The 13847-nt window shown below is 44.9% G+C and overlaps 2 protein-coding genes across 2 annotated transcripts; one reads left to right on the forward strand and one right to left on the reverse strand.

Moving 5' to 3' along the window:
* Positions 1–9212: 9212 nt before the first annotated feature.
* Positions 9213–11093, reverse strand: LOC119287836. Its single transcript, XM_037567468.1, has 3 exons — positions 11042–11093; positions 10764–10920; positions 9213–9828 (listed from the first exon to the last, which is right to left on the reverse strand). The coding sequence occupies exons 1-3, from the start codon at positions 11075–11077 to the stop codon at positions 9437–9439; spliced, it is 585 nt and encodes a 194-aa protein (XP_037423365.1). The 5' UTR covers positions 11078–11093; the 3' UTR covers positions 9213–9436.
* Positions 11094–12152: 1059 nt separating this feature from the next.
* On the forward strand, positions 12153–13524 carry LOC119287837 (probable O-methyltransferase 2). Its single transcript, XM_037567469.1, has 2 exons — positions 12153–12978; positions 13062–13524. Exons 1-2 carry the CDS (start codon positions 12181–12183, stop codon positions 13359–13361), a joined length of 1098 nt encoding a protein of 365 aa, XP_037423366.1. The 5' UTR covers positions 12153–12180; the 3' UTR covers positions 13362–13524.
* The last annotated feature ends 323 nt before the right edge of the window (positions 13525–13847 follow it).

Below are 13847 nucleotides of genomic sequence, written 5' to 3' on the forward strand. Positions count from 1 at the left end.
TCCTTGTCCTCGAGCTGCTTCTTGGCACGGCCGAGCTCGTTCTCGGACCGCTCGAGGTTCTGCTTCAATGCGTCGACCTCCGCAGTCAGTGCGGCAGAGGTCAGCAGCACAGCCTGCATTCCCATATCGACATATTTATGTTAGACTCCTGCGTATATTTTTTTAGATCCTTAGTCCGGCTTTTCTTTCGAACACTGAACTGAGCATCAGGGGCTACTGTCTATGCGGTAACATTTTTATATGTTTTGAATACATACCTCGAAGCGGTTGGATGGAGGCCGTCGGCGTTGTAGGCATGCCTTTCTTCCGAAGGCGCCACCTACCGGACTCTGGAACCGTTGTTGGTTCCGGAGCGGTGTCCGGCCCAGGGCCGGACTTAGATCCCTCTGGGGCTTTACCCCCTTTGGGCCTGGAGTCCGGGAGGTCGCCTTGCAACGCCTCCAGGACCACCTCCTCCTGGTTTAGTCCTTTTGGGGATTCCACCTCGGCGTCATCCATAGGGAGAGGGGAGGAGGCCGTCGGAAGTGAAGCGCTATTCACATCCGATGAATCCAGGGAGCCGCTCGACGAATCGCCGAGCTGAGCCTTGGGCGGACTACATGATTGAATTCGGCGTCAGAAGGTACCATACATTAGAGGAGCGCCATAAGTTATTCTGGTATCCGGATACTTACAATTTTGCCAGGGGCTTGACCCTGGATGGCCATTCCTCCCCGCCGTCTTCGGCATCGGAGGCGTAGTCCGGTAGAAGGGTCCTCCCCTTCTTGGACCCTCCGGCCTCCCTAGTTGGGGCGGCCTTCCTTTTCTTTCCTCCCCCCGCTGGAGGGGGAGAGGCTTCTTCTTCCTCCTCCTCCTCGTCCTCAGAGGCGGAGGGTGCTTCGGGGTTGTCAGGCGATGAATCCGACACCACCAGGCGCCGGGAACTCTTTCGGGTCCCCGTGGCCTTCTTCTTGGCCTTCTTCTCTGGCACCATGTGAGGTACCGGAACCAGCAGCTTCGACATGCGTGCGTCTGCTGGGCCTTCGGGCAAAGGGGCCGGACAGTCAAACTGTCCGGATGTCCTCTTCCAGTCCTGTCAAAGGAGCAGGAGTTTAGATCCTACATGGAATCAAACTATGAAAATCAAGTGTCCCGTGAAGGACTAAAAGCAAGCTTACTTCGGTGGCTTGGCGCTTGGCGCAGAATCCGCGATCCTCGGTGACGAGTGGGGAGACCTCGGAGCTCTTGAATAGCACCTTCGAAGCGTTTTCGTGCTTTGTGTCGAAAAGCCGGGACAGAGTCTGGTGCTGGGCCGGGTCGAACTCCCACAAGTTGAAGGCCCGCCATTGACACGGGAGGATCCGGCGGAAGAGCATGACCTGGACTACGTTGACAAGCTTAACCTTCTTGTTCACCAGGTCTCGGACATAGGTTTGGAGTCCGGTCACCTCTTCCGGACTACCCCACAACAGGCCCGTCTCCTTCCAAGATGTGAGCCGAGTGGGGATGCCAGATCGGAATTCGGGGGCCGCTGCCCATTCAGGGTCACGCGGCTCGGTGATATAGAACCACCCCGACTGCCACCCTTTGATGGTCTCTACGAAGGCGCCCTCAAGCCATGTAACGTTGGCTATCTTGCCCACCATGGCGCCTCCGCACTCCGTTTGACGGCCGCCCATGACCTTCGACTTGACGCTGAAGATCTTCAGCCATAGGCCAAAGTGAGGCTGGATGCGGAGGAAGGCCTCACACACGACGATGAACGCCGAGATGTTGAGGATGAAATTCGGGGCCAGATCGTGCAAGTCCAGGCCGTAGTAGAACATGAGCCCCCGGACGAACGGGTGAAGAGGAAAGCCCAGTCCGCGGAGGAAATGGGGGAGAAACACGACCCTCTCATGGGGCCCAGGGGTGGGGATGAGTTGCCCCTCATCTGGAAGCCGGTGCGCGATGTCGTCTGACAAGTATCCGGCCTTCCTCAACTTTTTGATTTGCCCCTCCGTGACGGAGGAGGCCATCCATCTACCTCCCGCTCCGGACATGATTGGAGAAAGGTTGAGGTGGGAAGTGCGGACTTGGGCGCTGGAGCTCGAGTGCGCAGGCACTACAAGGAAACCCGCTATAAAGCAACAAAAATTCTACAACGTTTTGAGTATATGTTATAAAATTCAGAATAGATACACATATATGCGTTGTAGTATATGCGTTGGGATGCTCCGGCTTTGTAGCGGGGAGGAACGGCCAGTGGACAATCTTGCTGCGGCTCGGGATGAAGCAGCCACGAGCTTCCTCCTCCTCCGGCTTCAGGTGAGTTGGTCCACTCCTCCCTATACTCTGGTTTGTGGCACATTAGGAGACATTGTTGTTCTGGTGGTCTTAGGATTTTCTATTGTCTGGGATCAAGTACCTGCTTGTTGAGGTCAATTTGATTTTGTTTTGCTGCCAAAGTGTCAAAGCAGAGGACGACCACATGCTGGACTGAGTCCTGATGTGTTGAGGCTTGGAAGGTCGGCATGGCCTCCAACTGTGGCAATACACCTACGCTGCTGCTGCCTTGCAAGTAGTGGATGTAGGGAGGGATACTGAAGCCCATCTACGCAGTAACGAGTGTGTTTGAGGCAATTAGTACAAAAAAACCTAGGTATAGTTAAAAATTAGGTTAGGGTCTAATTAATACAGTATATATCTCCAAGGCCCTGATTATTTTCTTTTCCAATCTATAGTATTCTCCTGTTTCAGGTTTTGACCATGGCCAACATATATTCTTTTAGGCTAATTACTAAATCAATCTAACGATGGTTCATGTGGCAGTTGAGGTGTAGCAACGGCAGTTTGAAGCAGCGGCCACGGGCATCTTTGGCGGCAAGGCTGTCGAGTGAAGGAAGTGCCGGTGTGGCGATTTGTGTTCTATTCTCCATCCTTTAAGCTCATAACAGATTTCTCCATCCTTTAAGCTCATAACAGAAGAAAGAACTGTACAATTGACTGTATCACTATTGTTTTATTCAGAAAAAAACATGTTCTGTATGCATGTATTGATGAATACTCCTCTTCACTCGATTGTGTTGTACGGAGTGAAAGCATCCAGTTGGGGTGGTCTGCAGCTGTGGTCGCCTCAGGGATAAATTCATTGAGCAAGATGTAAAGTTGCCAAGATAGTAACTAGGACACACAGAATGGGACGGATATAGATTCTCTTCTTTTATTATATAGGAACTTGATGAAGCTTTACTTGTGTTGCGCTGTTCTAGAGATGCATGAGACACATGTAACCTTTTTCCCTTTGCTTTGCAGCTGCACGCACCAACTTGACGTTGGGGGACACCATGGAAGGTATACACTCTCCCTCTCCTTACCGTACTACTGCTCATTGTGTTCATGACCATTGAGCTATGCTAGGTTCTATGCTGTTGTTGATGCAAATTTATAGGATTTGGGGCTGTAGGCTTCAATAGATATATTTAGCAATAAATAAATATGTCAGTTCACACAAAACTTTTTGACTGTAGGTGTACAAAATTAGCAATGGATCTCTAGGCTGGTGATGACCATGTAAATTTGTTTTAGTGGACTTGGGGCTGTAGGTTCATTCAAAAGCGTGGTGAGCACCTGTAGGTTTGTCTATTTCCTGTTGGATGACTCAAACCAACTAGAGCTAAATGTTTTTGTTCAGTTTCAGATGACAAACTGTTTTGGTTTAGTTTGCTAATTAAATGGAGAAGAGAAGAGAAGTAGCACAATAGGGCTTAGGCTACTGTCCATATAATGTTATTGAGCCATGTTGTTCTGCAGGCTATGTTGTATATTGTGGACTCTTTATTAGTCATCAATGATCACTAACACTCATGCCAGTATATTTTCAGAATCATAACAGGGACGTAGTTCTTTCTATAGTTCCAAGTTACGATCCTAAATTTAAACTCGATGGTGCTGAAATTAAAATGCATTTTGGGCAGTGTAATACAACACTTGCGAAAACTGAAGATTTCGTACAGAGTCGCAAAAACTGCAATCATATTGGTAATGCAGAAAAAAATATTGCATGGCCTTCAACTTTTGTACGTGTCTAATATCCTGCCTTTATCACTACTTGCATCATGTCAATGCATTATGTTTTAACAGTTTATTTTGTTAATTTTCTTTGTAGATTCAAAAGATATATGGATGATTATATGGTTGCGTAACAAGTATACTGCAATGATGATGACGACGACGATGACGACGGCAACGACGATGATATTCTGGTTCATGATGCTGATGCTGATGGATGCTTTCAATTTTAGTTAAGTTGTGGGATGTTCCTTTTGGATGATATTCCTCAGTTAGTTTTAGTTAATTTGTGGGGATGTTGATGGACAATTTTAGTTTAGATTTTCCTATCAAGAAAATATTAGATTATGCATCACATTTGGATGATGTTCCTCTTGTAGTACCCATTGTTGTAATCCAATAGTTTTAACTGATATATGATTTCTTCCTCTTGTGAATATTTTCTCTTGTTTTTTTCCTCAGTTGATACACATAATTATCATCATTATGCGGAGCATTAATTTAATTGTTGGCATTATACAATATTATTCATGTTATATATGCACCAACACCTGAAGCCTTGCAAATTCTTTGTTGCCTAGCAATCACCAACGTATAGGAGTGTTGTAAAAATCGGTTTTATGTGTTGTACTCTTGCAACGGTCCCTTTTACCAACGGTAGTATAAGCGTTGCATTATGCGCTAGCAACGCCGGATAAGGCTACGCATCTGAATCTGTTGGTAAAGACCCTAACAACGCATATATGGACTTTTAGATACGAAAAAAAGCGTTGCTATAGGTGGGGTCATGTTGTAGTGAGGGATGGATAAGCAAAGGAGGAAGAAGGCGTAAATGGAAAGGGTGGATCCTTATCCTCTTATATGGGCGGCCGAAACTATAAGCCCTCACCAGCCTAATAAAACTCGCTTATCTCCCAAGCGCCGCGGTTAATGGCGCGGTTGGGTTACCCATGCCCGTATTGATGAGAATCCCGGAATAAGGGGACACGATCTCTGCTTTGACAAGACGTGCCAAGGAAACCGCCTCGCTAAACGCGCTGAGGTGGAACAGTAAAATGATTCGAATAAAGGCTTGGTCGCGGCGTGGTGTCACGCTGCGGAATACGTCAGCAGATTAGATTTGTTCAGATATTATTCTCTCTACGGTGGTATGTGGAACTTATTTTGCAGAGCCGGACACTATCCTTGTGTTCAACATCTTCTATGAAATATTCAGAGGAAGAACCCGCCTTGCAATGCCGAAGACAATTTGTGCACCGTACTCGTCGTCATTGAAGCCTGGTTCAGGGGCTACTGAGGGAGTCCTGGATTAGGGGGTGTCCGGATGGCCGGACTATGACCTTTGGCCAGACTCCCGGACTATGAAGATACAAGATTGAAGACTTCGTCCCGTGTCCGGATAGGACTTTCCTTGGCGTGGAAGGCAAGCTTGGCGATTCGATATGAAGATCTCCTCACATTGTAACCGACTCTGTGTAACCCTAGCCCTCTCCGGTGTCTATATAAACCGGAGAGTTTTAGTCCATAGGACGAACAACAATCATACCACAGGCTAGCTTCTAGAGTTTAGCCTCTCTGATCTCGTGGTAGATCAACTCTTGTACTACCCATATCATCAATATTAATCAAGCAGGATTAGGGTTTTACCTCCATCGAGAGGGCCCGAACCTGGGTAAAAACATCGTGTCCCTTGTCTCCTATTACCATCCGCCTAGACGAACAGTTCGGGACCCCCTACCCGAGATCCGCCGATTTTGACACCGACAAGGACCACTAGAGTTGCGACGATGTCGTCGAAGATCACATGGCGGCGGCGACATAGATCATGGGTATGATCAGGAAAAGCCACCATTGAGCGTGCTGCTCGAGGAGAACGCGATGCTAATTTTGCATGACAAGTGACCAAGAGATTACATGAGAAGAACAAGGAGTTGATGGAGCACGTGCAGTGGTGGCAGGGTGGTGCTGGATCGCGGATGGCTTGCGCAGCAGGACCGGTACGGTGAAGATGGAACGCCACACCATAATAATAAGAAAGGTGGTCGAGCCAGAGATGAGCAACTACACGCTCAATGGCATCATGTCCAGGTGAGCTTATTCTCTCGTTCCATTCTGTACTTGTTGGTCTTTTCTTTTCTTCTTTCAGATCTATGAGAAATATGATGTTTTGGTTTTATAGATTTCTTATCCTTTAGAAGAGTTTGTTTCGTGGATGATCTTGAATTGCGGATCATGAAAAGATGTAATGCTTAGGGATTTTGGTCAGATGATTTCAGGATCTTTTTTAGTTTTAGTATGCATCTGGATACCATTTGCATGATCAAATCTCAAAAGGTTGATAGTATTTGTGATATCTGAATCTGAAGAATACATATATACTGACATGTGGCTTTGCTTCTGCTAACGACAAAGTTGTACTTTACAACACCCAGTCTTGGATTTTATGCGATCGACTTCAAGTGGTACTTCTGCGGGTTACAAAGTATGGCTCACTATTAGTAACTGTGGCATGAAATTAAAGATCTAACCACAATTTTTTTTGCGGGTGGATCAAACCACAATCATAGGTACTGTTACGGCTGTTGCAGATAGATCATGTTGCTGAAATCATTTCCTACTGCAGATTTCCACAGCCATGCTCAAGCTTTACAACAGCGAGCTCTTGACGCACTTGCCGATCGAGCAAACCACCCACGTGGCAAATATCAAGGGTTATATCATAGTTTTCACTCTTAAAGGTTTCATTAACTTTATCCATTTCACTTGATCATTGTTTGATTCATCTGCTAGAATTGTCATCCGTAGCAATGTAGGTAAGAAATAATCAACCATTTTCTCTTCCATTCACATTTATTAGAAGGGGCGCTTATGGCTCTAAAATTGGCACATAGGAATGCATCAGCTGCCTCTATGACTTCATTATCACAGCTGGGGATTCCCTCGTGCAGGGAAGATATGTCAATTTGTAGATCGATATTAATTTGTTTCTATATTATGTATCCAAATTGTATTTTGTAGTTCATATGGGTTGAACATCACATTTTCTTTTAATTAGCTTCTGTTGAATCATATTGAACTCGAATTATGAATTAGAATGCCGAACTGGGCACTACTAGATGTGATAATATGCGACATGCGGCAACGTGGACTTTTCCAGGGAGTCGTCTGAACTAAAACAAAGCTCATGGATGATGATGGAGCATAAGAGAGAATTTTGTTTCATAGTCGTCAACCTCTTGACAAAAAAAATCACATTCACACAATAAGTGATGTCGTAAAATTATGTTTCCCCGTAGCAACGGACGGGCATTGTCCTAGTGGTCTAAAAAAAGATCACAACCCTGGAAATAAAAATGCTGAAATGTTGGGCCTGACACATGTGGTTGACTAAAATTAATAGGAAAAAATATAAAAAGGCTGAATTGTTGGGCTTAACCCATATAGACACCTAATCGGACCGGGCTGAATCTTATCAACGACCTTTTCAATTGGTCACAATTTTGCCACGTCAGATTGCCACGTCGGATCCGACATGGCCTAGGTAGACAGCCAGTGACCAAAACAAAAAGTCATGGATTCAACGACCTTCTATTTTGGTCGTAAACGTCTACGACCTTCTCACAGAGAAGGTCGTTAATTTCAGTTTACGACCGCCAGCTTTTGACCTTCTGTTTTTGGTCACAAAAAGGTCGCAAATGAAAAACAATGATCTTTCAGTGACCAATAGTCAAGGTCACAAGTTGACATATTTCTTGCAGTGTCTTCAAACTTCAATGTCCATTTAGTTCAATTTCAGTTTACAAACAATCAGTGAATCTTTGAATGGCTCCTACTCTTTCTAGCAATCATAGGCAGTGGCATTTACAACAAATCTTCAGATTTCTTATAAAAAGCAGAGGGCAAAAAAATACCTTGGTGCAGCTGTGCCGTGGTTAGTGGAGGGGTCAGTGGTGGAGGCTAGAGGATGGATCCCGGAGGCGGACTGGCGCCTTGCGGAGGAGAGGGTTGGACGCCCGGACCAGAGGCAGACCAGCTGTCCAGTTTGCGAAGGGGAGGCGGAGGGCGGGAGCCGGGAGGGCAGTGTCCGACCCAAAGGCCGAGAGGAGGGGACAGGGGAGGGAGAGGGCCAGCTAGAGGGGTGGAGAGGGAGCGAGGGGAGGGAGAGGGCCGTCTGGACCTGGAATCGCCGCCGCCGCCGCAGCATCGTTAGGTTTGAGAATTGAGAATCGGGGGAGGGAGAGGTGCTCGGCTGCTCGCCCGCGTGCCTAACCAGATAGCGCTCGGTCCTTGGTCTCGTTTGCTGCGTGCCTCACGACGCTCGGTTCTCAATTTGGGCTGGATTAATTCCTGGGCCAATATACCATATATGTATTAAAAACAATTATAGGCCAAAATCTTGGGTATTCCAGGGAATTCCCAGGAAGACCCCCAGCTCCGCCACTGGAGAAAGGGAGGACGACACCGGCACTTTGCGAGTTTTTTTGTGCGTGAACTTTGTGAAGATTTCAGCCAGTCGTTCAGTTGAGAATGGGATAGAGCCGGCGACGTGGTGCGGTAGAAGTGCCGGCGGGGAGACGGTTGGTGGGATTCTTGGGGTGATTACCATTGAAAAAACTAGAGCACGCTATAACGCGCTAATAACGGATTTTAAGCTGGCACTATTTTACTATAGCACACTATTTTTCTCACTAGTGATTACCGACCGTAGCATCAACATGTCACCGAAGGAGGCAACGTCTGCCTACTTTCTTTGCTTGTCGTGGATCTATGCGTGAACATGGTGTCTCCTAAACTACATTGGAAAAAATATATTAAAGAGTAGTTTGTTGTCAAAGAACATAAGCATGTTTTTTTACCTTCTATATGAGTACCATATCCGTGGAAGCAAATATTTTTTTTTTAGTTTTGCTTCAGTACACACCCCTCCCCCACCTAAAAGTCTGCAATATTCTTAAAGTTATTTAAAAGGTGTATTCTTGTACATTCATGATCAACTAATTCTAATCTCAATTCCCTCAAAGGTTCAAACAAGAGATCAGAACAATCCAATCATTTTTATTGAAGGGGTAACTTCTAATCTCCACCTTTAATCAGCATCGGAATCTATAAACTTTTCTAAGGGGGTGTAACAAAGAAAAACTCAATTTTTTAAAAAGAAAAATAAGGTTTAAAATCCCAGCCTATGATGGTAATGCACACAACCATTTTATTTATTAAAATTGATGCAAGGCAACAAGGCCAAAGTCATCAACAAGCGGAGTACATAGCATAGACAACTACAACAGAACCATTACATGAGAAACATATTTCAAATCTTTTTCGTGCTTTGACATGTACGCCGTTATAAGTTTATCTGGATTCTCATCATGTTCTAATCACGTGACATTGTAAATTTATCAGGATCATCTCAATGTTCTGACCCATAAGACATTGCAACCTTTTCTCGGTCATCTTCATGTTCTGACCCATATGACATTGTAAGTTTATCAGGATCTTCTTCATATTGTGACCCATATGACATTGTAAGTTTTTCTGGATCCTCTTCATGTTGTGACCCATATGACATTGTAAGTTTATCTGGACCCTCTTCAAGTTCTGGCTCATATGACATTGTAAGTCTTTTTGGATCCCCTTCATGTTCTGACTCAGATAGCTCCTTTAAACCATATTCAACTTCAGATGCAATATGAACATGTTTATCTCCATTATCATCTTCTAGTTTGCCTCTTCCATATCCTGGTCTAATTTTCCGCAGTCCTTTGACAAACTTGAGGTCATTGGATCCAATAGTAATGTCATCTAGAGAGGAACACACGGGATGCACGTATGAAAAGATAATGATTATGAGTAGTTTCATAGTGGTAAGAACAAGTAGCAGAAATTCAAATATATAGGCACTGAACGCATGCAAACACAATAATTATGCTAAATAAATAGATTGTATTGTGGCAATCTATCTGTACATTAGAGTCATCACAACAACAACAATAACAACAACCACCCAAACCAAACACATGTTTGCAGTATGCTTAGAGAAATAAATGAAATTAATCATTGATATCCGTATGCGTATGGAAGAGATAGATTGAAACACAATCTTTTACCATATCTAGTGAACATTGTATTCTATGCATCTAGACATTCATTAATCCCAAAAAAAAAATCTATTAGTTTTACTCTTGAACTATATATGGCGTAGGTTTAATTTACAGCCAGGTCCAAAACCATAAAACATCAATTATATATCAAAACCATTGAATGTACATAGAATACGTTTTGTGATATTTCTGTGCATTAGAGTCATCACAATAACAAAACGAACCAAACTCACGTTTGTGCAGTATACATGGAGAAATAAATGAAACTAATATTTGATATGCATATGCCAGTGAAAGGGCTAGACTGAAACACAATCTTTTATTTTAGTAAACAATGTCTTCTATTTCATCTTTCATCTAAACATTTATTAATCCCCATTTTTTTTTACTTTTTTTACTCTTCAACTATTGCTTGGGTTTAATTCTCACTCAGCTCCGAAACCAGTAAGTTATACAATCAATTATGAAACCAATGAAACCAGGATCACCAAGGTTAGTTTGTCTGTTTTGCCACATGACAACTGGGTGGAATAGAAGAGTCATCGTGCACGCCTGCACACGCGCGTGTGGAGAGAGAGAGAGAGAGAGAGAGAGAGAGAGAGAGAGAGAGAGAGAGAGAGAGAGAGAGAGAGAGACCATCTTGTTGGGCTATCAAGTCGCTGATAGCTGGGGGCATTGGAGTTTTGGGAAGCACTGCCTCCCAGTTCTTCGTCAGCGTTAACGATCGCGAGTTTGGTGATGTCGTCATGGCAGCATCAATGAACCTCGCATGCTGACTGTCTCCTCCAGCAATCTGCATTCATCACAACGAGTTAGAACGTGTACACGAACTACATGGCTATGAAATTCGTCAGTGCAGAAAGATCTGATAGAAGCATATGCATGCCATATAAACCAGTGCTTCCTATACTCACCAAAATAAGTGATATTAGTGGCAGTAATAAGTCCATGGCGTGTGTGTTGTTATGTGTTGCATCGCCAGATAGACGGGGGTCCTATTTATAGTCCACAGAGGGAGCCACTGGCATAAATTATTGCTTAGGAATTAATATAAATGCGTAAAAAGGGTTTTAGCTCAATCCAAGATTCACTAACACTGCAAGCTGGCCTATACTGAGCACTGACGTGAGTGGCTCATCAACATGATTTAAAAATAAACGGTGGATTGGACACCGTTTATTTTTCCAATGCAGTGCATTGGACACTGACCATTTGTTGCGTGCGTTCCTTGTGTTTGTTTCTTTATTAGAGTATAAGACCTGTGGTTGTGTAATCATCTATCGATCAGATATGCTGAACGATATACCCTGCCGACAGATGTGAGCAAATGAACATTAAATGGGCCATTGTCTCGTAAGATGTTAGCTGGTCTGAGAATCTTGATGTATTTTTTTTATCATCTTTGAGATAGTGTTTGTACTTTCGGTGAACTTTGATAAGTCTTACTAAGTCAGCGACTATTAATATGGATAGGAGGGATTGAGGGAATATCATTTCTGTTTTGCATCCAAATAGTCGACCATCCAGACATTTCTGTAGTGCTGCAAACTTGTGTGTGTGGATGTGGTTCGAAGAAAAAACGTGTGCGTGTAGGAGTGCATATTGCATATCATTAAACACATATTTATATTTTATTGTCTCGTGTGTCGCGTGTGACTGATTTGAGTCCCATATACAGTTACATATTCATACTTTATATACCCACGCGTGCCGCGTGATTTATTTTAGCTGTCACCTTTGCCTCCACGGTTATCAAAACATGAATACGTTCGCTGCTCCTCAGCAGTAGCTGAGCTACCGATGCTGATAGGCTAGTGCTACCTACTCCCTCCGTTCTAAAAAAGATGACCCAACTTTGTACTAGATGACCCAACTTTGTATTATAGTTAGTACAAAGTTACGTCATCTATTTTGGAACTGAGGGAGTATGTACTATCAACATTTGCATAGACACCAGTGAGCTCTCAAAGCAAGCAATATATAGCACCACACACTCGTCATAGAAGTATAGAACTGAACATAAAATGGGAGAGTGACCAGAAAGAGAGTAGAGATGGCACAGACCATAGAGGTACCCACGGATGCTGAGCTGCTGCAGGCACAGGCAGATCTGTGGCGCCACAACCTCTACTACCTCTCCTCCATGGGTCTACGCTGCGCCGTCGAGCTCGAGATTCCGACTGCCATTCACCGGCTCGGCGGGGCCGCCTCGCTGCTCGACCTGATGTCCGCGCTGTCCCTTCCCTCGGTTAAGATGCCATTTCTCCGACGGGTCATGCGCGTGCTCGTTACGTCAGGCGTCTTCGCCGCCGACAACGACTCCGGGTCTGAGGCGATCTACTGCCTCACACCGTTGTCCCGCATCCTGGTGCATGGTGTCGTAGCGGATGAGCACCACAGCCAGAAGTATTTTGTACTCGGTGTGACCTCGCCGCATTACACGGAGGCGGCGATGGGGCTGGCTGCCTGGTTCAAGAAGGACCATGAGCCACCGGTCCCGTCACCCTTTGAGGACATCTGCGGGGTGCCGCTCTGTGATGACAGAACGCCGCTCCTAGACAAGGAGTTGGACGATGTTGTCACTCAAGGCTTGGCTGCCCACGACAACCTGGGGATTGCCACTGTAATGCGGGAGTGCCATGACCTTTTCAAAGGGCTAGACTCATTGACTGACTGCGGCGGTGGTGATGGTACGACGGCGAGAGCCATCATCAAGGCTTACCCGCACATCAAGTGCACTGTGCTAGACCTTCCGAAGGTGGTCGACAAGGCCCCAGCAGATGGTGTCGTTACCTATGTCGCAGGTGACTTGTTCCATTCCGTCCCATCATCACAAGCTGTGATGCTCAAGGTAGATAGTAACAATGCTTAAATTTTTGTTTTACAAAAATCATCATTCGGAACTTGATCTTAATGCTTTGCATGTTATTGCAGCTTGTGCTACACTTCTGGAGCGATGAGGATTGTGTGAAAATCCTAGCTCAGTGCAAGAAGGCCATTCCTTCGCGCGAGGAGGGAGGGAAGATAATAATCATTGAAATTGTGGTTGGACCTTCCTTAGGGCCAATAATGTTTGAAGCCCAACTCCTTATGGATATGCTCATGATGGTGAACTCAAAAGGGCGTCAACGGGATGAAAATGACTGGAGCAAATTATTCGTTGAAGCGGGGTTCACGGACTACAAAATTGTGAAGAAACTAGGAGCTCGATGTGTCATTGAGGTCTATCCATAAGATATTGTGCTATAGGCACATGAATAAAGGGAGTGCCTATTACCATAAATGTAAGTTGCATGGACTGTAAGTAGTTTAAGTGCCCAGCTTAATCCACTGCTTTATGGTCCATGCAATGTTGGCTTTGGGAAGTAATGAAGCACTTGGTGTGCATCTTCTGTCATGTTGCTAAAGATGGTTTGTTGTATGTCATCGATCTATTATATGTTTTATTAAGAAAAACATTCTTGACCCTTCTGGCAGCTTTTGCCGAGTACTGGACTCAATAAAGGTACCCTTTCCCGAAAAAGGCTTTCGCCCCGCTTTATAAATAAAGCAAACCGCGAAGAGCACACATACAAGCACTAGTCCAGAACACAAACACCCATGTCTCACGGGAAGAAGTACAAATGTTCTGCGGAGGGCACAACTCAACAAGCCCTAATAAAAAAGAAAACAGGAGGGGCCGGAGGGACCAGAGACAAGTCCAGCGCCTAATCAGGTTCC

This window comes from Triticum dicoccoides, chromosome 4A (genome assembly GCF_002162155.2).
Source record: "Triticum dicoccoides isolate Atlit2015 ecotype Zavitan chromosome 4A, WEW_v2.0, whole genome shotgun sequence".
NCBI classification, from domain to species: domain Eukaryota; kingdom Viridiplantae; phylum Streptophyta; class Magnoliopsida; order Poales; family Poaceae; genus Triticum; species Triticum dicoccoides.